This window comes from Carassius auratus, chromosome 29 (assembly GCF_003368295.1).
Source record: "Carassius auratus strain Wakin chromosome 29, ASM336829v1, whole genome shotgun sequence".
Lineage (NCBI taxonomy): Eukaryota > Metazoa > Chordata > Actinopteri > Cypriniformes > Cyprinidae > Carassius > Carassius auratus.
The window spans coordinates 13,970,109-13,996,882 of NC_039271.1; the positions used below are offsets into that span (position 1 = coordinate 13,970,109).

Here is a 26,774-nt window from a genome sequence, read left to right on the forward strand (position 1 = left end):
TTTAATTTATTAAATGATAAGCCCGGGACACGATTTTCTCTTCTGTTTTGCACTGACAGTGATCTGTTTTTCACTAGGGCAGCTTTTATCCAGGGTAATGTAGCATATATAAAGTCAAGCAACTAGTCAATTAATGGAGGAAGTGCCTTTGAATAATGACTTCCTAATTCTACTGAGTGAACTGATAAATTAAAAACAAAAACACGTCTATATCATGATTAAAATAAGAAATAAGAAGCTATTGTTTGCAAAAGAAAAAAGTATTTAGCGGTTTATTTTCATGACAATGAATCCCTTATTAAACCATAACCTGATTGTGATAAATTGCGCCCCCCAAAATTTCCATTCCTGTCCCAGCTTTTAGCAAACAATTAAGTGGTTTTGGGGCACAGTTACTGATATTTAAGAAAAACCGCAAGTGGACTTGTGGGAAAAGAGCAATGAGGGAGAAGTCTGTGGGGAAATGCAATATAGTAAGTTCATAAAAATCGAGATGAGGGCCTTTTGTTATGCAAACACAATACCGCTCTCTCTCTCTCTTTTCCTCTCCACAGATTGACAAGATTATGAGCTCCATAGGTGCTGGAATTGGCACAGAGTTGGAGGGGGTTACGGAGGATAACTCAGGTTTGTGTGTGTGTGTGTGTGTGTGTGTGTGGTGTTGCTGCATATAGTCAGTCATCCCACTACATTTACATAGATCCATAACTATAGGGAGTTTATGGCATGATGTGAATGTTAACTAACGGCTGTGAAGTGTGCAGTGCAGTGAGACAGGAGGGCTTTCTTCAGTAGTATCAATGACCCACTCATAGACAGAGAGCTTTTTGAGATGTAACCATGGCTATCGTGAGCTCTCCCCTTGTCACTGTGCTCTTCCTGTAGTCATGATGAAAGCAGGGGGAAAGGAAGTGGATGGACAGTTTAGATCTCTAAGCATTGATCTTGGGACAGTTTTGCTGTTTGCAGTGGTAGGGAAAGGAACATCTCATTGACTGGAGATCAGTGTAGTAAGATTCTGACAGCAATAATAAAAAGTGAAAATAGTGAGAATCAAATGCTAGAATTAATAATGAGGACATTAACATTATCTCCCGTGGCCTGTCCCTTTACCTCCTCTCTTCTCCACTCATCTCCTATCCTCTCTCCTCCCGTTTTGGCTCTTATCTTTTCTCCTTTTGCCTCCTCTCATTCTCTTGTCTCTCATCTCGTCTAGAGCTGCACAATTTATCGAAATTAAATTGAAAAGACAATAAATGGTGATTAGGCTGAAGCAGTGAAGCACAGTTCTGTGATCATCATTAAATCTCCGTCCAAAGACCACATGGCGCTCTCGTGCTGAAAATCGAAATATGCCCCGAAGAAGAAGTCCAGAAAGCTGAATAAACAGAAGATTTAACTGCTTTCATTGATTCAGTGTGACTAATAAACACACAACTACGGCAATATATGGTTTATCTGAGTTCTTCTTATTATAATTTTCATCATAATAAAGTATATCTATAATGAAATTCTAATCAACATGGCCTTTATCACTGCTTAGAATACAATGAAATATTGTGTGCCTTAATTATTCTAAGTGCTTTAGAAAATTTAAATCAATATATTGTTTTCTGTGAGTGAGCAAACAAGATGATTTTCAAAAAATCTAGGCTACAAGCTCCAGTTCTCAAAAGTCCCGGGAACCAATGTTCTTTATGTATTTTATGGCCTTATTCAAGTGATTTAACATTTTTAGTTTTTCACTAACCACGCATAATATTATTTTTTTTTTCAAAATACAATCATGTACATTACGGGTGTAACGGTACACAAAAATCACGGTTCGGTACGTACCTCGGTTTTAAAGTCACGGTTCGGTTCATTTTCGGTACAGTAAGGGAAAGAAATGCAAACATTAAACTGCAGGTTGTTTATTACTATAAACTTGTTTTTAACAATTTGTTTTAGGGGTGCTCCGAACACGATCGGCCGATCGTTAATGCGCATCTCGTCAGTAAAGCCGGTTCTCTAATCAGCGGTAAATTCCAACCGGCTTTACTGACGAGATGCGCATAACGATCGGCCGATCGTGATCGGAGCACCCGTAATTTGTTTACTTTTTTTTAAACACTTTTTAATAAAATATATAACGTTATATAATAAAAAAAGAATAGGAAATAAAATACTGCTGCAAAGTTCTCCACTAAATAAAATACTCTCACTCTCAAACCAATATCACATAATAAAGTATAATGAAAAATATAAATAAATAACTATGATTAGAGTTATGATTATGATTACATAAGTGTAAAGTGCAGCAACAACAGTCTCAGTTTTTTAGACCTGCTCAGATTTCGTTATTGCGTTGGCCCGATCGGAATTAAGAGCAAAGGTCTGTTTAAATGCCGACGGCAACTGCGATTGAATTATGGTCATTTTTTTCCTAGTTGTAGTGATGCCTCGCGTGATGCCTTTTGAAAACCTTAGGCCGGTGACACACTGGCTGCGTGGCGTGAGTGCCGCGTCCCAGAAGCGTGGCGGATTCTGTGTCTTTACACACCAGAAGCGTGCCTGACGTGGCGCTGGCGCGCTGCTGCTGTATTGGGAGACCGTTGACAGACCAGGCTCTTGTCTTCATGACAACAATATCAACTTTTTTCTACACAGCTACACCTACGCCTTCTGATAAAGGACACCGTCAAAAGTATTGAAGGCGAAATAGATTATGTTTGACAGGTGCAATATTTGAAAATCGATAATTATTTATTTATTTTTTAAATTACATTTATATCTGAATTTATGTCAACCTACAGACTTTCAAATATCAAAATATCATGAATTCATATGTATTTGTGTACAAAATGACATATAAACACATTTTCCTATTATATTTTGCCTGGAAACACTTCCAACACGCGCGCATGTCACGGTAAAATAGGCGTCGGTTCTATTTCTAGCATGCACGCGTTTTCCGCGCGGCTTGAGCCGCGCCTGAGACGCGCGTCTCACGCAGGCGGTCTGTATGCTCTAACCTGTTAACATGGGAGCCGAATTAAAAACCGACACGCCACGCGGCTGAGATGCTTGCGCCACGCATCCAGTGTGTCGCCAGCCTTAGAATCAGCTGCAAGGCAGGATTTGCGCTGAACGCTGAGACTTCCGCCACTTAATATGTTCGTGTGGAAACACGAAATTGTACCTATGTTCCTCATACAAAAAATTGCATTCGTTCACTCAGTACACACATGAACCATACCGAAAGCCCTGTACCGAACGGTCCGGTACGAAAACACGTACCGTTACACCCCTAATGTACATACATGCATTTCACATATTATTATAGCCCAGTTTGTGCTGATTACAGTGAGATTAGACTTTACCCATTTAGATATATATAAAAAACTGTAAAAAGCACAAATGTCAGGGCATGACAAAACTTCTCCAGGCCCCAAAAATACCCTTAGACTCCAGAGGGTTAAGAAGCGACAACATCTCATAGAAGGATTTATAATTTGGAGTTAAAACATTATTAAATGTGATATTTTCACGTGCTCTCAGATGGAGCAGCATTTACTGCACAGAGCCATAGTTCACTGTGAAGATATGTAAACAGCTGTCATAATCGAGAACGATTTAGTCGATTTCATAATCCTACAATTATATCATCTGCGATTATGAATGCAATTTTGCATACAGTAGCTTGTCAGAGAACTATGACTGTCTAGTAAAAAAGTGGAAAAAAAAGTGAAAGTGACATTCAGCCAAGTTTGGTGACCCATACTCAGAATTTGTGCTCTGCATTTAACCCATCCGAAGTGCACACACACAGAGCAGTGAACACACACACACTGTGAACACACACCCGGAGCAGTGGGCAGCCATTTATGTAAATGCTGCTCCACCTGAAAGCAGGTGATGGTGATGTACTGCTAATCACAGAACCGGCTTTACTGACTAAATGTTCATAACATTCGCAATTAATCGCATTTGATTAATTGTGCAGCCCTAATCCTGTCCTTTTCCCAATTCTCTCACCTCCTCTCCCCTCTCCCTTTGCCTCTTCTCTTGTCTCTCCCACACCCTTTTCTCTCCTTCTTTCCTCTCTCCTCTTTTTTGTTGAGTCTCATTTTGTCTCCTGTTGCCTCCTCCCATTCTCTTCCCTCTCCTTTTGCCTCTGCTCCTGTTTTCTCTCCTGTCATTCTCTCTTCTGCTGTCCCCCCTCTCTTTTGCCTCTCCTTTCACCTTCTGTCCTCTCTCCTCCTCTCTTTTTGCCTATCCTCTTGCCTCCTCTATTCTCCTTTGATCTCTTGTTGCCTCTTCTAATGCTTTTTCTCCTACTCTACTTTTGCCAACTTTGCTTTTGTCTCTTCTCCTGCCTTCTCTCCCCTTTTGTGCCCCTCCTCTCCTGTCATTCTTTCCTTTCACCGCTTCTCATATCCATTCCTCTCTTTTGCCTCTTCTTTCACCTTCTGTACTCTTCTCTTTCTCTTTCTTTTTGCTCTCATATCCTGTTGCCTCACTTCTTGCCTCCTCTCCTCTCTTGTCTTCTTGTCAACTTGTCTTCTCCTCTCCTCTCTGTTCTCATCTTTTCTAAATCCCATTCTCTTTTGCCTCTCCTCTCACCTCCTGTCCTCTTTTCTCGCCTCTCTTCTGCTGTCGCCTCCTCTCCAGTTATTCTCTCGTCACTTTTTGCCTCTCCTCTCAGTTCCTTTCTTTTCGCCTCTTCCATCACATCCTGTCCCCTCTCCTGTAGCCTCTCCTCTTTTCTTTCCTCACCTCCTCTCCTGTCATTTTTTCTGCTTATTTCATCTCTTTTCCTGTCCCTTCCACTTTTAGCCTCTCCTTGAATACCCCCCATTCTCTCCTCTCCTCTTCCCTCCTTTCCTTTTGCTTCATCTCTTACTTTTCCTGTCCTCTCCTCTTGCCCCTCTCATTTCACCTTCTGTTCTTTCATCTCCCCACTTCTCCAACCTCCTCTCCTGTTATTGCACATTGCCTCTCACCTCTTGCATGTTTTTACTACTTTCATCCCTTCCTCTTGATACATCACCGTTTCATCACCGCCTCCACTTTACCTCTCCTTTCTCCTCCTCTCTCTTTATTCTTCTCCTTACCACCTCTATTGTCAAATTTACTCTCCTTTCCCCTCCTCTACTTTCACTTCTTCTTTTGTCTCCTCTCCTCGCCTCTCCTCTGCAGTGGTCCCTCATTTGTGTTGCCATTCCACCAGTGCTCACAGACGCCCACAGTGTGTGTGTCTACTTGTGGGAGGGAGCAACAGCAGCTTCTGCACCCAGACAAAGAGGCTGGGGTTGATCTGATGGCTATTATCGGCAATGTGAGGTACAGCTAGTTGAAAAGAAGGGAGGGAGCAAGAGAGACTGAGAGGGAGGGAGAGAAAGCGCACAGTGGCATAGGATGCAGAGGCATACAAATGAGCGTGGGAGTGCTGGAGAAACCGAATTCTACCAAGCAAGCTGCACGCTGTCCTTCCAATCCTCTTTCGCAAAAGGGCACTCACTCGCTCGCTCCCGCACGCCCAAACGCGCGCACACACACACGCACACATGCCTGCACTCTCCACACGTTGAGACACAGGTTGAGCAGCACAGCGGCTGAATCGGTGGTTGGTAATCGTGCATCTCTCTCGCCTCTATTGTGGATGTAATCTGGAGCCCTCAGCATGTCTACTTCCACAGCCGGCGTGTTTCTCAACCAGCACGGACCCTAACGCTCACTCTCCAGAGAGGACCCTCTTCTAATTTGCTCTGTCTTTTTGTTCACCTCCCTTTTTCCACTGTTTTCTAAACATTACTTTCTTCTTTTCGTTGAAATCACTTTTCCACCTCCTTTTTTCACGCTCTCTCCGTCTCTCCTGTGTTCACTCGCGCTCTCCGTGGCTTGTTGTGCATGGCGGGTTCGTTTGACAGTCACTTTGCACGGAACATGATGTGGCAGTGCCAGCTCTCGCAGCCGGACTGTCGCTGCTACCGGGTGGATGGTTACTCACTTCTCAAACGCCTCCCTCTGCACCCCTTGATAGGCCCCCGCTGCCCCGTCCAGTCCGTGGGACAGTGGCTGGACAACATCGGTCTCGTGCAGTACGAAAGCCACCTGCTGTCTAACGGCTTCGACAACGTTCAGTTTATGGTGAGTGTCTCCTTCACACTTCCATCTCTGTCTTTCCCTACAGCCAGTGTCTTTTTTATTAGTCATCAGTTGCTTGTTGTGGGTGGTGTGTGTGCGTGAGTGTTTGTTGTCTTCTGTTTGTTCTCAGGTGAGCTGTGAGGTCTGCTGTGCTTGAGTTCTCAGTATCTTAATTTGCTGGTCACCTGTTACATCGCGCTAACATTTCTAGTTTAGAAGACTGTAGAAGTTTTAGTGTTCTTTAACAGAGCCAAATTATAGGAGAATAGAAATTGAGCAAAAATATGTTCCAGAAATAAAGAATATATGATAGGAATTTAACACAATATGTGTCATGATTACTTTATGTTGTTATAAATGTTATCTATAGTGCTGTATTGTGCAGTGCTGCGTGGTTACCCATCGATACATTCTATTCCAACACGTGGTCAACGTCACTCCTCTGACAATGCAGAAAACATGTCCACCGTGGGCGTCTTCAGATGCATGAATGCGTTCAGATGCATGAATGCATTTGCCTGGTTTGTGTTGGTGTAGGTTTGGTGGAGAAATTTTTTAAAGCAATCCATCTTCAACTACCAAAACAATCATGGTTGTTTAGGAGCTGCACCTGTAGAGATGAAGGGGCAAGCTGGAGGCTGTCGTTTCAGAGGAAGAGTCGATCAATGCTGCCTGCACATTTATGATTGCCAGTAAATCCTTCTGCAGAGAGAGATTGAGACAGTTTTGAATGAAATGTAGCTCAAAAAGCAGAATGGATCAATTGTAAAAATCATACTAGGCCTAAACTAATAACCTATATTGTTTATTAGTTTAAAGGAGATCTAGTTAAGCTAGTTAAGAAACCATGTTGTTGATCAGCTTATGCCGTTTTTCTGTTGGCTGGTGCACTAATGAACTGAAAGTGCACTAAAAACCACTTTCAAAAGTCATGAGTGACCCATTAACTCACTTTCTAACACTTAATTAGCATGGCACACATGGGTCAGTGAAAAACAAACTGAAAGTACACTGCAAAAATACTTTTCTTAATCGCTATTATAGTCTTGCTTTATAGTTGAAATGTCTAAATGTGCTTAAACCCACATACCATTTACTCGAGAGTCACATTTGCATTATTTATTGTTGATATTAAGGCTTGTTTTTGGATAATATATCCCAAATATTTTATACTCCATTGAAAAAATTGTTTTACTTTTTTACTGTAAGTGTACAGTAGGGGGGAAAAAATGCCAGAGGGGTAAGAAAGCCTAATTTCCAAGATCATGTCTTGAATTAAGTCAATTAATTAAGTCTAAGATTTGAACACAAAACACAAAAATTGATTAATGAAATTGTTTTGTAATGTGTACAATATTTAGAAAGTCCCGTGTGAAATTCATATCATCAATACACTTTTAAGATCACTTAAAAGCTTCTAGAACAGTGTTACAGTGAGTCAATGCAATCGGTTTCGTTCTCTTGCGTTGTGTGCAGCTCTACTCTTTTAGACTGATTTATTTGTTGCAGACTTTGGCTCTACCAAAAGAAATGATTTCACAACTACTGCTCCTTTGCTGAAAGGATCTGTTGCTTTTCATAGGGACGTAGTCATCCTAAATGACTGTCCGAGTGCAGATATCAGTGAGATTGAGTTTACAGGTGAGCCACAGACTCATGGGAACTGTCGTGCACATGCAGGCATAAACTGCACCGAGATGATGGATAATGTGACTAAATCTTGTACATTGTGTGATTGAATCGGATGCTCATGCGTACGTTTGTGTGTGTGTTATGAGTTGTTTTGCGAGTGTTTAGTTGCTCATGCTGATTACCCTCCCCCAGCTCTGACCTGCATCCATTCCTGTGGTTGCCGAGGCAACAGCAGAGAGAAAAGAATAGAGTAAAGAGTATTTTAGCTATAGATATTAAAAAAATGTGTTTCCTTCCCAACTGTTGTCAAGGAAATGGATTACGCTGTTTCCCTGCAGAGCATTTTTAACAGGGTGCTAAAAACCTCCCAAAGCCAGTGTTGATTTGTCTGCACCCATCATGTGCCGACATTGACAGCTTTAGCTGCTAGCAAAACAAAATACTGAACGAGACCTCATCTATTCGGTACAACGATCAAAACTCTTTATTTATAAACATGCTCTCAGTCGTTCTCCTTAATTGATTGCTGACAGTAATGCCTTGTTTTTATGCAAAAGTTCAGCTGGATTCACAACAGGTGCATTAGCATAAAATTGTGTTCATTATAATATTGATGAACCCCAGTTGTTCTAAAGGAAGGAATGTGTGTGCCTGCGGTTAATAATTGGTGTATTACAAGTCCAACAATCTCCATATAAGGGCTTTCTATACAACCTCACCTCTACAGGTACAAACACTGACAGAAAAATGCCACACTATAAAACCAAATAAATAACTGATCAAATAAATGCACCCTTGATCAACATAAGAGACTTCTTTAAAAACATTTTTTTAAATCTTACTGATGCAGCAATACTGTGGAAAACGTGTGTTAATGAAACCTAAAAATTTCCCAATGCAGTCACCGAAGTCTAAAGGTATCAGTAATGTCACCTCGCTCCCTTTTCAGTCTCTTTTTATTATTTTACAGAAAAAATAATGACTCTTTCCACATCTGCCATTAAGTCAGTCAAACAGATAATCCTGCATCAAACTCTCGGGCATTGGTTGAGCCAGTGTTGTCTTTCCACATTAAACTAGGATAAGTGTTTTAACATCAAAATAAATGTTTTAACGTCCCATTACCTTCGAGGGTTTTAGTCCAGTCAGCAGTTCATTACTATGTAATTTTATGCCTCTAGCAAAAGCATCTCCTCCTGCTGAATGGGCCATCTGGATCAACCAAAAAGACTCACAGTCCCTTTTTCTCTGGTCTCTGTAGGACGCAGCTTCTGAAAGGCCTTCAGATACAATTAATATTAGATGGAGGTCTGCTGCTTCCTTCTGATGTGTTGGGCTTGTGAAGTTGCTCTTCTTGAATGTTGTTGCTTCTCTTTTTCTTCAAATAAAGTTGATATGTAAAACAGACTGCAGTGTGTAGTCGCGGTGTTCCCTCGGTATGAGGAAAAGTATGAATATGGCTCTGGCCTGAAATATTTTGTTGGAACCAATGTGTCATTTTAAAAGTAAAAATTTTAACTGTGGATTCAGTATGAAAGAGCCAGGCAACAGTATTTCCTGAGAGAGGGTTAAGTGCCAGAGATGATAGCAGTACCTCATGTCAGGACTTCTGGGGGTTTTGAGACTAACAATTTAGTGTCATGGTGCGGTGTCATTTGTCTTGCTCTGAACTTGCTATGAGGGTTTGAGATGATGCTTGTTTCTCTCATGCACTGGTATATCTTTCACCTTCATACTGTCTGAATGCTAGAACATTCACACTGTTGGATTATTCTTTATAGTAGTTTGCATTTTGATATTAAAAGAAATGTAATCCAACCTTCAAGACAATTTATTGTAAACACTTTTTGTGAGAATTATTTTTTTTTTGGGTGGTTATTTACAGACAGTTTGAGAATGGGTTGTGGCAGTTTATCTCAGTGTATCACAAATAAAATAATATATTTTTTAAGAAATATGAAGTTTTACACAGATTACTGTTTCGCCCTTCATTTTTTCCCAAATTTTATGACTTTGCATCCTCTGTATTGACAGTATTTTAGGTTAACTATCCCTTAACCCCTTACTAGTAACCCCCCTTTTTTGGCATGGAGACAGAAATGACATACCCAAAATAAAAAGGTTTCTGCTCATGATTCTTTCTGACTAGATACATATTCAACCTTTGTTCACAAAGCTGACACTTTAAAGTTTACTGTTCAGGAATCAGAATCATTCAGACTGTTATGATAATAGAGATATATAAGCTCAAACATAAAAACAAAAATAAAAATATTAAAAACATATGTTTTAAATGTATTTAAAAAATTGTTGATGTAGGATATGAGTTTGAAAACACAGTGTAGCTAAGGCCACAAGTCTTCCAAAACTTCATAAAAAATGTCATAATCGAATCTGTAAAACTGTGAATTTTATGAAATATTTTCTAAGGCCATGTCATGTGTGTTTTTAGAGAAGGCTAATCAGATTGATTTATGGCCCTTGTCATCTCTGTAAGATCTCACATGTAAACTCTTCTGTGTGTTTTATATGTGTGTTTGGCTGTGAAAACTGGCCGTTTCATGATTGTATTGTTCTCACCAAACGGTTCTTTCACACCTCCGCCAAGTATGACACATTATCCGCATTATTCTTTTATCATTATTCTTTTGTTTTTATTCCACCTTTATTAGCCTTGATTGTGGTTTTTCAGGCTTTACAAAGCAACAAAGCAGCGATCTCACTTCAGTCTCTCTTTGCATTTAGCCCTTATTTATCAAAAGTCTTACTATAAAAATACAACAAAACATTTTCTTACGACCTTACGTGAATTATTGAGACAAGTTGCATTATGAAGAAGAAATGCACCTGCTATTAGTAGCATTGGAGCTAATGTTAGCATCAAGCTACATCAGACAATTTATGAAATTATTAGTACACTTTTACTCAAAACTAACTTTAAACCGCGATCGAGTGTTTATAATAACTTCCTTTAGCGATCAGGGGTGGAATTTGGTCGTTTACTGTTGTAAAAATATATTATATGTAGCCTTTTTCATCGCTGCACAAGTTAGCATTTCCCATGTACATTTTCGATTTTTTTTTATAAAAACGCCCCAGATCTCAAGAAATTCTCATACCAAGCTTTACTATCGTAATCGCGGGTTTATTATTTGGATATTTCGTGTGTACAGAGGTGTTTCAGTGTTGTTTTGGCCAGATAACTACCAGGAAGTGTGCAGGAAGCATGTGACACGATGTGGCGGTGTCCATATATGACAGTCTAAGATTGACACTTGCAAGGTCCAATCAGAGTCTGAGTCACACACCGCACGAGCTGACACCACTGCACGCACACACAGAGATCGCTGGGAGAGGCTGTTTATCATCAGATCGCGTAAATCCGTGGAAAATGAATAGAAATGACGATTCTGTCTGAAGAAATATGAAGTAAACATCAGTAAATATACCCATATATCTCCGCAGATATGCATCTTTTGTCTATAAATCCTTATTGACGCTGTTCAGTGAGTCTATGTGAACACAAATAAACCTTTGCTGACCTGACTGAATATGAGTGAGTGATTAATTTCTATTCAAAATGTGGCATAATACGGATTTATTATTTTGCACTTCTGACATAAATCACTAAATATCTGTCACTGCAACAATGTTTTATCAAAATATTGGTCAAATATCGAAACTAGAGTCTTTAAACTTTCAATTGATGCACAGTTTGTCCAGATGAAGTAAGACAGTGATGTTTAACTTGCTGTGAAAGTGAAACAATAATAAACTGGGGCCGTCGGCGATGTTCGCACGCAAAGGGGTTTTAAACAGTGATGAATTGTTGGCGCATATATTTTTGTGTTTTACTTACATTACATACTTGCATTGAGTTAAATATATTTAATCATATTAAACATATCTATCTAAAATTGCATTGTTGCCAGCACTTTTACCTTTAAATGCACATGCATACATTAATTCACTGTACTAAACTACTCATACTGTTTCTATAAAAAATAATTTGCAGAGAATGAAATATTAAAAATGCAACGGCCTTAACTTGACCTTTGTTTTGCAAATGAACTGGAATTATCAAGTGTAAATTAAAACATATTTCTCTCTATTCAGCCAAACCGCTAAGAGATATTTTTTTTTTTACTCATGCTTGTAACGAGCAATAATTTCCAAGATGATGAACTTAATGCCGCTAGCTAAGTTAAACATGCAGTGTAATGTGACAGCAATGAAGGATAATATTCTTACAAACACTTATCTTTGCATAATGCATACTGTGCTATTAAAAAACAGCAGTCAGTTTGCAGCAAGCAGTGTGCTTTCAGCAGGTCTTTGCTGTGACTGATTAGTAATGTCTTGGGACACCTGCAATCAATCTAACTTTACTCGGCATGCCATAACTCTGGTCTGGAATGTATTGCTTTGAATGGAGCAGATGCTGGTGCTCAGAAGTGAATGATACTTGACAGTGGGATCATCAAGGTTATCCAGCTTTGTGGAGTGATACAGACACATCGTGGAGTTTTGTTGTGTGTGTGTGTGTTTTGTGCTTTGGTACACAGGGGGTATCACATGGCGGTCATTAGATTCCATTAATTCTATGAGGGAAGCTGCATGTGTGTGTTTGTTAGGAACAGTGTGTGTGTTTTTTTTTTTAAGTTCTCTGGCCCTGTTGGATAGGAGGTTGATTGGTCTGATTGGAGTTACCTAAAGGTCACTAAAGGTGAAACCCAGCATGAAACAGCATTCGCTTAATAGTGCTCTGTGTGTATACTGTACGCTTGTGAGTGTGTGTGAGAGAGCAAGCATGTGTTTCTTGCACCTGTGCACATCAAGACGTGGATTGTTGATTTGAATAATGTTTGATGGGCTTATGGATCTCCTGATTGGGTTGTTCATGCGATCTGAAGAGGACAATTTTTTTAATTAGAGCAAATTGTCACTTACGCATTTTTATTGTGTGTACATGTAAACTAGATGGATTCTGTCCAAGCATCATCGTAATAATAATAATAATGATAATAGTAATAATAAATTATCATGAATTTATTTTTATGATTTTATTTTATTGTCTTTTTTTTTTTTTTACTGCTTCAGCGTGTCATCATTGCAGTGAACCTAATTCCAAAGTAGTCCAGATTTTTTAGTTTTTTTGCAGGGCAATATTACTATTATTATTAATATTATTATTGTTATTTGTATGTATATTTGTATTTATATATGCATACCTTTATAGTAGTACAGTTGATTTATTTTCTTTTTTACTGTAGGGTAGTAATGTCGTGGAGGACCAGGACCTGCTAGAGATCGGGATTTTAAACTCTGCCCACAGACAGCGACTTCTTCAGGCTATTCGCCTGCTGCCCAGGGTGAGTACAGAAAGACATTGGGGACATAATAGGGCTCACACAGGGTGCATTCAACTCCAACAATATCAGCTTTATTTATGATTAAAACAAATTCAGGCTGGCCCAGGCCTTTATGGGTCCCCAAGCAGAATTTTATTTGGGGGCGCCTCGGTGTCGCCAATTCGACTGATTATTGTCAATGCTTGATTGTTCACACACTATAGTCACTCACTATCAGTTTTATTTGTTGTAGCTGTGTTGCTTACATCACACCAGTGTTTTACCCTTCTGTGATTTTTAATTGTAACAGAGTACTCAGGTGTTAATTTGCACGTAAACATTCAGTCTTAACAGTACTAAGTGGTATATAATGTGGTGTACTGAAAAGTAGCTAAATAAACCAGCAGAGAATGCATTTACAGAAAAGAATGGTATTACAATCTGTACATAATTTTAATTATCATCTGTACATAAAAAAAATATATATATATATAAACTCTGTAACTAACTAATTCAGGTATAATGATATTGGAATATACTAGCAAAGACCCCAAAGGTAAATAATGTTAAGCAGTTATTTAGTACAACGTTTATTAAACAGAATTGTTTTATTGCATAAAACATATACCCAGGAAAGATATATACTCATTTTTTACACAGAAGACAAAAACTATTTATAGTACTAATTGTAAAAGTAGGTTATACGCACCTCAGTATTAAAGAACATTATAAAACAGTATACAGTAATGACATTGTAAATCATAATTTTAATTAAAATGATTAAATGGATGCCACCTTATTGGGACAATAAAGCCCTCCCTACACCTACCCTAACGCTATCCAATGCTTTATTTTTACTTTTTGATTATTTCCATAATTTTCATTTATATATATAAAAAAAGCTTTTCTGATCTGATTTGAAATTTGAAAAGGCAGAACAAAGTTTGCCAAAAGGCTGATTCGAACCCGGGTCGATCGCATTAAAATGAGTATGTTGCATGTTTTATTATCTGCGCCACAGAAGCTGATGAAGTTTTGTAGTGTTCACTAGCCAATCCACACATTGGTGGGCGGAGTTAATGTAAATAGCCTCTGCCAACACTTAGGCTATTTGCAAGCCATTTCATTTACTCTTGGGGGACCCCCTGGTGGCCACGGGGCTCTAAGCAGCCACTTAGTTCACTTATGCCATGGGCCGGCTCTGCCTCGGGATTCAGCATTCGCTCAGGATTTTTGTACTTCCATGAAATACAATGAACAATTTTGAATGACAACAATTAGTGACCAGTGGCTGTAAAGTTGAGGATATACTCGTGTTCCACTTCTTTGTTATTACACATGTAATGGTTCACTCATAAAAGGTTGATAAGTTAAAGTCAGGCAATCCTGATGGGAGCATCACTGACTTCAGTGACACACAAAGACGCTGAACTGAAGAGCACAATAATGAAGAGTAGCTGTACAAAACCCATGCAGATCATTGAAATTCTTCATGTGATGCATGTGTGTGTCATGGTCTTCATTACTAAATGAGGTTTCATGGTATCCATATTTATCACATGCACTTACCAGGGTGCACCCTCCCCCAAAGAATAGTTAATTTAAGACCCCCTCTAGAGTAATCCAGCAAGGCCTCTGGCACTGTGTGTGTGTGTGTGTGTGTGTGTGCAGGAGACCTGACATCAAATAAATCTCACTTGTGTCCCAAACAACCTTGCACTCCCTTTCTCCTTCACAATCTCTGAAAGGACACCGAAGAGGGGAGTGCTTGTGTTGTGATGAGATGGAAAGCACACCAATGTGCGGCCACACAGACACACACACTGTGTATGTGAAAACCTTCTTTTTTTTAGAAGAAGTGAAAACCTCAAATATGAGCCAAGGGTGAATTTAAAAGCAAACTTACTTTCTTCTGTGGAACACATAAAAATATATTTTGAAGAATGTTCTTGCTGCTCTTTTACATATAAAAAAAGTGGACGTGGATTTGAGTTACAAAAAAGCACCATAAATGTCTATATACAGTCTGCACTAGTATGTCTTCTGAAGCCATGTAATAGCTTTTTAGGAAGAAAAGACTCATAAAGTCACTTTTCTAAATAATTTTCTACTTTTATGATGCTGCATTCGACATTCTGGAGCTACATTTGGAGCTAAGTTACATTACATGGAAGAGTAAAGGTTGATAGAACTTTAATATTTAGGTTCAAACTGAAAATGATTTTTTTTTAAATAAGTTAAATTTAAGATCACGGACAGGAAATGGGACGTGTGTCAGAAAGGGATATGAAGGCTGACTGTGAAAAGAGAAAAACGCATCTTTTAATCTGCAGTCAGCGCTTTCCAGCTCTGTTTTAGCTGATAGCTTCTCTCTGTCTGCATTTACATGCATTTTGACAGATGCTTTTATCCAAGGCCTTTTGCTGTGTATACAATATATATTCTTTTATCAGTAAATATGGGAATGATTCCCTAGGAATAAAACACATTTTGTTTTGTTAGCTTGTCTGTCTCCTATTTACCAGCTAGACCAACACCAAATCAATGTGGACCAGAATGGAAATTCATGCTAGCAGTCCAAGCAGGTGTTTCCAGTACAGAATAACAACATTTCCTGTTGCTGGTTCTCTTTATTCAAACCCCTAACTGCGTCCAGCCTCTGGTTTTGTTACTGTTGTGGTAGTTTAACAGTGTTTTTTCTATGTTTAAGGTTCGGCCCATCGGTTACGATGGAAATAACCCCACCTCAGTGGCCGAATGGCTGGAGTCTCTGGAGCTGGGAGACTATACCAAGTCTTTCCTCATCAACGGCTACACCTCCATGGAGCTGGTCAAGAAGATCTGGGAGATCGAGCTCATTAATGTAAGTCCTGCTTTACCTCACTTGCTGTCATCAAGTTCTGACCAAATTTCAATTCTAAAAGATTCATTTGTGTCTGGATTGTAAGGGTCACAGTCAAGGGAAACCTGGAAATATTAGGGAATGAAGAATAGGAAAATATCATGCAAATTGTTAATAAATCTCACTTAAACGTATTAATAATGTAATATATATTTAATTAGCTATAAATCATTCTTTTATAAAAAGGATATATATACGAACATGTGAACCCTGTATTTATACACACACACACACACGAGTGTTTAGCCATATATTCTGTTATTGATGTGTTAGTTCTGTTGGAATGAAGCTGTCTTTTGAAACAAGATTTGCTTGAGGACCTTTGAAGAGACGTCATCCTGAATCATTCTGACATCCTATCGGCCGATTTGTTGTAATAGGGCTTCGGTTGGTTCTGAATCTTGCCAGTAATTGTATTTGTCTGATAAACAGTCCTGTCCGATCTGTCTTGCTTTCGACTGCAGTGAAACCACAGATATAATAGTAGCATCTCTGGTATGACACTGAACAGAAGAAATTTCAGGATAATTTGCAGGATTTTTTTTTGAGGATTTATACTGTAGCCTGCACATTTGGGAAATACTTCTGCAGGAGAACATATATCTGCACATTAATTTTAATGCAACCGTTTGAGCTTTCAGGTCTTTATCAGCCAAATAAAGGCATATTTTACCTGTAATTCCATAAGTCCTCCAATAGTTATTCCTGCAGCCTGTGTGGGTAAAACTGACATTGTGAATGCTTGATGGATTATTTATATTTTTTCCTTGTGTGATAAAGACTAAATGGCGTGTTTGATTACAGTGAGATTACATGATGTGTTGCTTTAACAGATATGGTGTTAAATTACTCTAATTACAGCCTCACGTATGCTAATTTCACTCACTTTCAGCCGAGGGAGAGAAAGAGAAACAGAGAGAAGGAATGAGCAGATTATATAATAATGTGGGATGTCATTTCTTCAGCTCTTGAAAAAAAATACACACACACCCACTCGCTGTGGAAAGTAACTAAAATGCTGCAGTGGGAAATGACACATGGTTTGGCCACAAGAGGGAGCCAGAGTAAGAAGAATATGTGTTTTTATGCTTTTGAATGAATAAATGTAGCAACAACAACAACAAAAAAGTTGTTGGAGGTAGCTTGTTTGTCTTTGAAATGCTCATTGTGACAATGTAACTGTGGTGAAACAATAACATAGTATGCCTTTGTGTGTGTGTGTGTGTGTGTGTGTGGGTTTAATATCATAATTCCTTCCAGCTCAATGTTCAATTAACAAGCACAATTGTGCATGTAGGAACCTTTACAGGTTATAATTGTCATACGGTGAATAACTGTCTCTATAGAAAGTTGATTAAAAAAATGTGTCTATTGTTTCTTTCTTCTGTGAAAAAACTAAAAGAGAGGTTTAGAAAAATGTTCATGCTGCTCTTCCATATAATGGACATGGATGGAGACTGCAGCTGTCAAGCTCCTAGATATGAAAAAAAAAAAAAAAATTCATAGAGGTGGTTTGTTTGAATTGTACTCTATATTCCAAATGTTCCAAAGCCATATGATAGGGTTGTGCGATCATAAACTCTCATATCACTTTTGAGTTTCTTTTTTGAGTTATTTAAATCTGTTAAAAAAAATTTCATTAATTTAATTAAAGATGACATAAAATCTAAATATTAGATAGATAAAACTCACATTAGAAACTAACTGAAATAAAATAAGTCAAATCTTACTAAATTTAAATATTGGGAATTGTTTTTTATAAAAATAACAAAAGCAAAAAACTACTACCTTACGACCTACTTACAACCTTAAGTGAAAATATAATCTAAAAAATATTCAATATAAAAAATAAAAAATAAAAATACTAAAATAGTATGTAAATAATAGTAAAATAACACCAATTTTAATAAAAGTAGATAGTGGCTATGTTTCCATTATCCTGTTTTTATGCACATACTGAAAATTTAAGAAGAAAAAAAAAATCCCTTAATTTGCTAAATGTTTTTACTCTGGTGGTTTTTGACTTTTTGTTTTTACCCGATGAAAAGAGTTTATTTTTGCACAGCATCTGAAATGTTATGGTCATTCTGAAATGCCTGAGTAAAGTCTGTCATCAAAACTATTTCTGTATAATTGCCTTCTGGAACTGTCTTACACGATTGCATTCCCAAACAGCAGGCATCCACCTCCGAAAGCAATGACTGCATTTATTGTGTTTTGTCTGCTTGCTCTGAGGTGCGAGCAAGCAATTTATTATATGAAAATGATTATATTCAGTGGATTCTGCAAGCAGTGGTTTTGCAATTTTTTTTAGTGATATTTATGGCCAGTTTATGAGAAAGTGGCAATTTTGTTCTCTATGACTCGTTATATAGAAACGGTGCTTTATTCACAAATGTTTTATGCCATATTCCAATTTTGCGCATAAGTCAAATTCGCAGCTCTGGATGGAAATAGGTTTGCAGCGACATGCATGTAAGTTAAAGCAAAACATTTATTATTGCATGAAACTATCCCATTAACACAAGCACAGGCTGTTTGAAAAGAGAGCAAAAAAGCAGGTGGATATGCAGAGAGCGATCTTCTTTGTCTTTCTGTGTGTGTGAGAGGTTGAGCTGTTCACGGAGTGGGACGTTCTGAACTTCCCCTAATGAGCCTTGGTACAGACAGATCACAGAGCGCCTCTGTCTCCCGGGTCGCTGTCCTGGACTCTCTGCTGTAAACGAGACTGAGAGAGACTCTCCGAGTGAAAGAGAAGACACTTTATGCAGTGTTGTGCCCTTTTCTGAAGCCAAGAAGGGGAAGGGAAAAGAGACTGAGGGGAAACAGGACAGAATACTGCCTTGTTTTCATGTTTCCTAGAGAATATCATCCTTAAAATGAAACATGCTGACATGTTTGGTTCAGTGTGACGAGAGGCAGGGGAGAAGAGAGAAAGAGGGCAATGGGAGAGAGAAATAGCATCTGAGTGGGCCAGATTAAATCAGCTCATAAACGCTGGGGGCAACAGATGCTGGACAAGACAGTGACGAAACGTTTGTTATTGCTGTTCACAAACACTATTACCTAAGCAAACTGTGGCGTAATAAGGTCAAAATTCATTTTATACCAAACTATCCACCTAATAAGTTTTTGAAAGAAGTTGCTGATGCTCACCAAGGCTGCATTCATTTGAAAATGTAAAATAAATGTTTTCTGTATTTTAAAATGCTATTTACTCCTTTGATGGCAATGCTGAATTTTCAGTCCTCACACGAACCTTCAAATCTTTCTAATATGCATGTAAAACATTTCCTACCATCACCAGTTTTAAAAGCAGTCGTGCTGCTTATTATTTCGGATTTGTTTGATTTTTTTCCGGATTCTTTGATGAATAGAAAGTTTGAAAGAGCAGCATTTATTTGAAACCGAAATCGTTTGTAACATTATAATGTCTTTACTGTTGCTTTTGAACAATTGAATGCACCCTTTGCTGAATAAAAGTATTAATTTCTTTAGAAAACCCTTTCTCCAAACGTTTAAATGCTTTTAAATATCTACATATAATATGCTATGTGTCTTATATTACTGTATTTGTCATATCACTGTACAGTCATTTGAGTACTGTCTAATTTTTCACTGCTGTTGTTTGATTCTATCCATATGTTAAGTAAGAATACTATTTGAACCAAGACAAATCCACTTGATGATCCAATATGTCACCTGAATCAGCTTGATCTCACTCTTGGATTGAGTGAAAGATTATTCCTTATATTTCTAAATCTCAGCCTGTTCTTTATGTAACTGTATATGAATGTAATGAATGTTTGCAGCTGTTTCTCAAGCTGCAATACATCTACTGTTCACTAGGTGGCTTCATCACTCTTCTTTTGGCTAGCAGACTATTTCAAGATGTACAATTCAAAATTGAACTACTTATTGGTGTGGTGAAGGTTTGCTTTGCCAAAGTATTGATAATTTTATACATAAATATACTATGTGCAGAATATATTACTACATGGAAACAATAGAAGTATCTTTGTTTGGTACCTTGGATTTGCAAGCTGTGTGGGACACATTACGTAATATTACAATGAGTGTCTGTGTAAACTGTGTAATGTCACTTTGAGCCCTGTTTTCTTTTTCTAATCACAGATTTATTTTTACATGGACCTGGCATGAATTATATTGGCTTTCAGCTGGCAGAATTGACCATTTAATTGACTTTTTCTCAGTTTACATGTGAAAAATTTGGCTGGTGATTTGTGATTTGCTATAGTTTCATTGTGAATATTAATAAATGGCATAATTAAGACCGTGTTTTGATTTGGAACAGTTCTGACACAAGTTTTTGCCCCGCGATGAAAAACAAACAAACAAAAAAACACGACTAATTCAATGTGAGCAAGCAGAGACATTTACGTAAAGCAGAGGAAGGCAGCTGATGTCAGTCGTCAGAGCTTTCATGTTTGTATGTCTCTACAGCGTTATTCCATGCATGTAACGGCCTGTATATGTGCGTACACACCACATTAGTGAGAGGTGGACTTGTGTGTTTGTGTGTGTGTCCGGCCTCAGGGTTACCACAGACATTCATCTGATAATATTCATAACAGGGCTCAACATGTCTGCATTCCCGAGCATCTCTATGATCGCTCTCTCACACGCACACATACAAACATCACTGTAAAGAAATGGAAAAAATGGACTTGAGACTAGATTTTCATTTTGCAATAATATTTCAATTAATAATTGATTTGTTCGATTAGTGTTTAATCGGATAAAGAATTCAAATAATTTGCTAGCATTAATAGAAAAACTTCTTGTTATACATTACAACAAAAAATGTAAATAAATATTATAATATAACAGCTCAGACCAAATTAATCATTGATGTTTAATTACATTACATTCATTTTGTATTACAATTTTGTAATGAATGTCTATTTATTTATCTCTCCATATAAAAGCATTTTGTTTAATAATTTGTTTTATTATTCAAATATGAATGTTACTTTACGTACATTCACATTCATACATTGCATTCATTATTTCCTAATTATTGATTTGATTGACTTTATCACTAAGATTGAACATCGTGAGCGTTATCACCAAACAAAAACTGCGAGCGGTCACAAGTCTGTGGCTTTTTATAGCACGTTCATATTATGATAAAGCTATTTTTAATGTTTTGGTGTTTTTTTTTAGTTGTTTGTTTGTTTGTTTTTATCCTGTTCTGAGCCGTTGTGGCTGTGGTCTAGGATACAAGAAAGAAAATGTATAAACTGCTTAAAATGTCATTTTACGACTTGTACGGACTGTATTTTTAGTGCAGTTCTGGTTGTTGCCATTGCATGTAATGTATTTAAACAGCACTATTCGTCACATGCTGTGCCAAGTTGTGTTTCTCGGCAGCCGCTGGTTTATGTTTGCTGTGCTCGGGCCGCGTTGGTAGGCGGTCAGAAGTCATTTAGCTGGTAATAATAGTTTAGCTCGGTTTTTGACAACTGTTACCCAGTTGCCATGACTGCTAGCATTAGTTACCATAGAGACGGCTTGCGCGGAGTACAAATGATTCAAAACTGACGTGTTTGTGTGTGAGTAAGTGTGTAAGGGCGTGTATCCTTTAAGTGTGCGTGGTCCGACACTTACGATTCAGACTCTGTGTGTGTGTTATAATGCATTTCCGTGTCCTTTGTGTTGCATTCCTGTTTTCATTACTTCCTGTCACCTCTCCAAACGCACAGATTGCAAATTGTCTTTTCTTACACTAGCAGATGGCTACTGCCTTTGTTAACACAGCAGGCCCGTCAAACACACACACACACAGTCTGCCCGTTTTCTTCTGTCTATCTGTTCTTCTCTTTTGGCACCTGTATTACACTCCCTCACACCTTAACACTGATAAAACATTTGCTTTAATACCAAAAGACACATTTAGGGCTGTTCTGTATATGTGTGTGTGTGTGTGTTGTGTATGTACGAGTGTGGGTGGGTAGGCCTGTGGGTTCATGTGTTGAACTGACGCATACTGACACATTTTTGGCTCATGACCATACAAGTGTTGTTCTTGCGGTGGGGGTGAGCTGAGATTTTTTTCCCCCAGTACAGATCCTGCTGATAGGTATCAAGAAGATCCAGTGGCCCCTCACGCCCCTGCGGTCCGTGAGAGGGCTGTTCCTTAAGGACGGCCACCAAGCACCCTCATAAAAATAGATTAAGCATGACGTTCATACAGGAGGCTTGGATTTCAAACAGTTAAATGTATTTATTACACGGCTCAGTGGAATATTGGATTCCGATTGGTCATGTCACAGTCAAACGTTTTTGCTTTAATATCACCAAAAAGTGATATTTAATGACTGTGACTTTATATTATCCTTTACACTACTGTTCAATACATTAATGCTTTTAAAAGAAGTCTTTCACGCTTACCAGAGCTGCATTTATTTGATCAAAAATAACAGTAAAACTTAACAATATTGTGGAATATTATTAAAATGTAAAATAACTGTTTTCTATTTGAAATATATTTTAAAATATAAGTTATCCCTGTGATGCAAAGCTGTATTTTCAGCAGGCATTACTTCAGTCTTAAGTGTCACATGATCCTCCAGAATTTATTCTAATACGCTGTTTTTGTGCTTTAGAAAAATATCTTCTTATTATCCGTGTTAAAAACAGCGGTATATTTCTGGGGAAACCAGTGCAGTGGTTCATTCTTTGATATAGAGATTTCAAAAAGCCAGAAAAGAAATCTTTGTAACCGTATGAACGCTTTTGCTGTCACTTCTGATCAGTTTAATGCATCTTTGCTTAATAAAAGTCTTACATTTCTTTCAAAATAAGAATTTAGTACAGAATTATTTAAAATGTGATAAAGATCTTATTTTAGTGGTATTCGATTATTAGTGTTTTTAAAGATTAAATTGAGGTGAGCATTAAAGGTAGTCTGAGCAAAATGATCTAGGTAAAAGTAAATGTAAAAATAGTGAAAGAAATAGCATTAAATATGTAATATTAGATGATACCAATAAATGATAATAATAATAAAAAAATAAAAATCTAATATTGTTTCATGACTAATATGGTATCGATATAATGTGCATTGCAAATTTTGATGCAGTTTGACAAAAAAACTAAAAAAAACAATTTGTGCTAGTGAGTCAAGTCAAAGAGCGCTGCTGCAGAATCTATTTCTGTCAGGCGTCTTTATATAACCTACTGTACATGTACATATATCCCTCACACATTTTGGATGTTGAGAGCCATAACTGTCGTCTCTCATGTCCTCTTTATCTACAATAGCTTTAAGGTGTAAGACCGTCCATAAGCCAGTTCAATTAAGGCTGTTTCACGCTGCCCTAACATACAGTAACTTCAAGGCTTGTTGGGTTTCGTTGGATCAGCTTGTTAGTCCTGCTGGTGTTTGTTGGACGACAGTCATGTTTCCCAACAGCCGACTCTGAAATGTTGTCAGCCAGGCTTAAGATGATGTTGTGTTTGAAAGAAAGAACAAATGAGACCGGGATGAATGTATCGCAATCTTACTGCAGTGTGCGGCAGCTGAGCTGTGGAACTCGCGTTAAACAATAAAGCTTCGGAGAGAGAGAGAGAGAGAGAGAGAGAGAGAGGGAGGGGAAGCCGATACGGGAGAGTGAGGCGGAGAAAGCAGAGTGAGTTAAGGACCTTCAGTCTCCCGTCTCACACTAGTGCTGCTTCACGGACCGAGGAAACGGTCACCTGCGCTACGCTCCTGCTACGGCACACGAACCCGGCGGCTTCTCGCTGGATGGGAGCAGGGTATCCATAGTAACCAGGCGGACAGCACGGACGAGGAGCAAGAGGAGGAGGAGAAGGAGAGTGACGTGTTGTTGCTGGAGTACAAACCTCTGCCGTTTGATAGCGTGAGGAGACTAGAGAGAAAATCTCTTAAATCTCTTAGACGCCACAGAAATCTACATGCAGGTTTGAGCTTCTATGCTCTAGAAGAGAGTTTGCAGGCGGCTTGTCAAAGCAGGACATCTTGGATGTTTGGGGACGGAGGACTTGACTGTGCGGATGAGTGCTGAAACTCTGGGTAAGTCACTGGCACTAGAGGAGGAGTGAAGCAGAAGGTGGATTAGTAGGGATTGTGCTGCCTTTGTGCTTGTTTTTCTGTTTTAGATTAATGCACTGTTAAAGCTTTTGTTCTCTGCTCGCTGCAGTTCCAGCCACTGCTTCCTGCATTTCCACCTCCTTTTCCTGCTAAACATTCGCTGTTTCTTTTATGTGTCTGTCAGTGAGTGATCTGTCATCCCCAGCTACTTTGAACCATATTGTGGTTTCTTTATTGCTTAGATTTTATGCATCATGCTCAATCATACACTGTCCGGTTTATATGATGTTTGTGTGTACATGCAGTGGTGTATGTATTAGTTTGTAGAGTCTCTTTATGTGGTTGGTTGACATTTAAAATAGTTTTGGACAGAGCGTTGCATTTCATAACGCAGGACATGTTGGTTTCCCAAGAGAATTGTTTTGGTAATTATCATGCATGCAGCTTTTATGAGCTCATTAATTGTGCTTCATGGAATATTTGTATTGTAAAAAATTAATTTGTCACACTGAGGAAACACATTTAAAGTAAAATAGTTTAAAAAATTTTTACATTTGTATTATATCAGAACCATACGGTGTCAGTTATTGGCCGATATTAGATTTTTTCCCCCTCACATTTTTCATATTCCATTTTTTCATCAACCAATATTGAATATTTTTATTGTGCTTGCTAAATTTGCCGTATTTTACATTTATACTACTTTTGCTGTTACCTAACATTCCTTTAATGTTAATCTTTAAGATGACTAGGAATTTATGTAATCTTTGCAAAACTTAACAAGAATGTTTCATACATTTCATACATTTTAGTTTTTCTTTATGATTTATTTTGTAAATAAATATATTTTGTTTAGTGATTTATTGATAAATAAATGTATTTTATATTAATTTATATTATTTTATGAATAATTAATGTCCACTTTTAATGTTTAATGTCCATTATTTTATAAATATGAATATAGTTTGTATATATGAAAATATAAATAATATAAAAACTTTTTTTTTATTATTATTCATAGATTATATATATATATATATATATATATATATATATATATATATATATATATATATATATATATATATATATATATATATATATATATACACACATGCGCCTTAAAAATACATTATAGAAATTACATACACCTCCTATGATAAATTCATGTAATTTTTTACCTATAATTCCTCGTGGTTGTGTTTGCGTGTATGCTTGCTTCTAGGATTTCTAGGACTAAGGCCGAAGTGTTAACATCATGGCCCAGGTTATCTGTTGAAGGCCCAGCAGTGAGAATGACTGTGCATTAGAAAGCATTAGCTCAGTTCTGCAGTCAGCAGTGAAAGAGTCACAGAGGATCAGAACTGAACAGCAGTGAGGAGGTGTTGCATAATGAAAGTGGGACCCACTGTGCTATGGATCAGCCCTGGTGTATTAGACGTAATCTCACAGCTACGCGGTCCACATGTGGATGGGGCTTGAGGTGTAAGCCTTCTCAAAACACAAATAAAGCTGCCAATAAGTTTGAAGTCTTGGAGGGTGCGCCAAAATGTTCTCGCAGAGCATTTCTTCTGACTTAACTTTGCCAGAGGCTAGATATTTGGGATTTTTGGGGGCGGGTTTTACCAGGGTGGGGCTTTTATGTAGTTCACTACAGTTCCAGATGGTTTTCCCATCGGTGGAAGAAAGGAAGAAGTTGTTTGCTGATGCTCTAGTTTCAGACACCTTACACCAATTAGCATGAATGAGTCTGAGGGTAAAGCACTGCAGTATGGACTAAAATGGATTTAGGCAAATTGTAGAATAGTTTAATTGGTTAATTTTATACTGACTACAACTGATAGTTGAATATAAACCAAGATACTTGCAATCGGGTCTGTAATACCAGCTACTATACCGAAGTTAATTAATTCATTCATTCATTTATTTTTTAGCCAATCACCTGAGCTGCAGATAAATGACATCTTGATCTGAGCTGATTGGCTAAGTACCAAGGCCTTCACTAGCTAGTATCCCATGATGCAAAGTCCATGTCAAAATAAGGAGGGAACATTTTTTTATGTAATGCTTTTTGTACTCACTGAAAAGTCTTGTTGGTGCAGAATCTTGCCTCAGTGAATGAAATATCAAATATGTTCTGACTGGCTGTGAATTTATGTCTGCACAATTTCCCGTCCAGTGTAAACTACAGAATTTATGTTAATATAAATATAACCTATATAGCATGTATCTTTTGATCAATTATTCAGTTATGGCTTCACAGTCAAGCCACGCAGTCCTTCTTAAAATAAATAGATCAAATTTCAAGCTACTTTTTAGAAACAGCTACTCTGGAAAGTCCAAGTTGTCCTTCGAGTTTTGGTTGGAGTGTTTAGCGTTGGTGTTTCTCTGCAGCTGATTAAATCTTGATTCATTTATTCATTTTTAATTGAACAAAGAGAATTTTAAGTCGACTTGAAATCCCGTTTCAGCCAGAAATGCCCCATGTTGCAGAACTAAAATAGGTTTTGAATGCTGCTTCATATTGGTTTTGAAGGAAGAGGTTTTATGCTGTTTTACACATGCAGCACTTGACTGCAGCGTCTGCACAGATCAGGTCCATCAACACTACAGTCATATCAGACGCGACATCAGTCAGTTGAGCGTAAATGTCCTCCTGCCGTCTTAGCTAGTGATTTTACAC

General features: G+C 37.9%; 1 protein-coding gene across 11 annotated transcripts in view; it reads left to right on the plus strand.

Moving 5' to 3' along the window:
* The window catches only part of LOC113048150 (ankyrin repeat and sterile alpha motif domain-containing protein 1B-like), a 147,169-nt gene that overhangs the window by 95,493 nt on the left and 24,902 nt on the right, over positions 1–26,774 (plus strand). For 10 of the 11 annotated variants that reach the window (XM_026209720.1, XM_026209729.1, XM_026209724.1 and 7 more), the window contains 4 exons: positions 555–627; positions 6,026–6,132; positions 13,035–13,133; positions 15,823–15,975. In XM_026209720.1, the coding sequence (XP_026065505.1) occupies positions 555–627; positions 6,026–6,132; positions 13,035–13,133; positions 15,823–15,975 (432 nt within the window). Of the gene's footprint in view, positions 1–554; positions 628–5,216; positions 6,133–13,034; positions 13,134–15,822; positions 15,976–26,774 lie in introns of those variants that run through there. The other variant, XM_026209731.1, reaches the window with a different exon arrangement.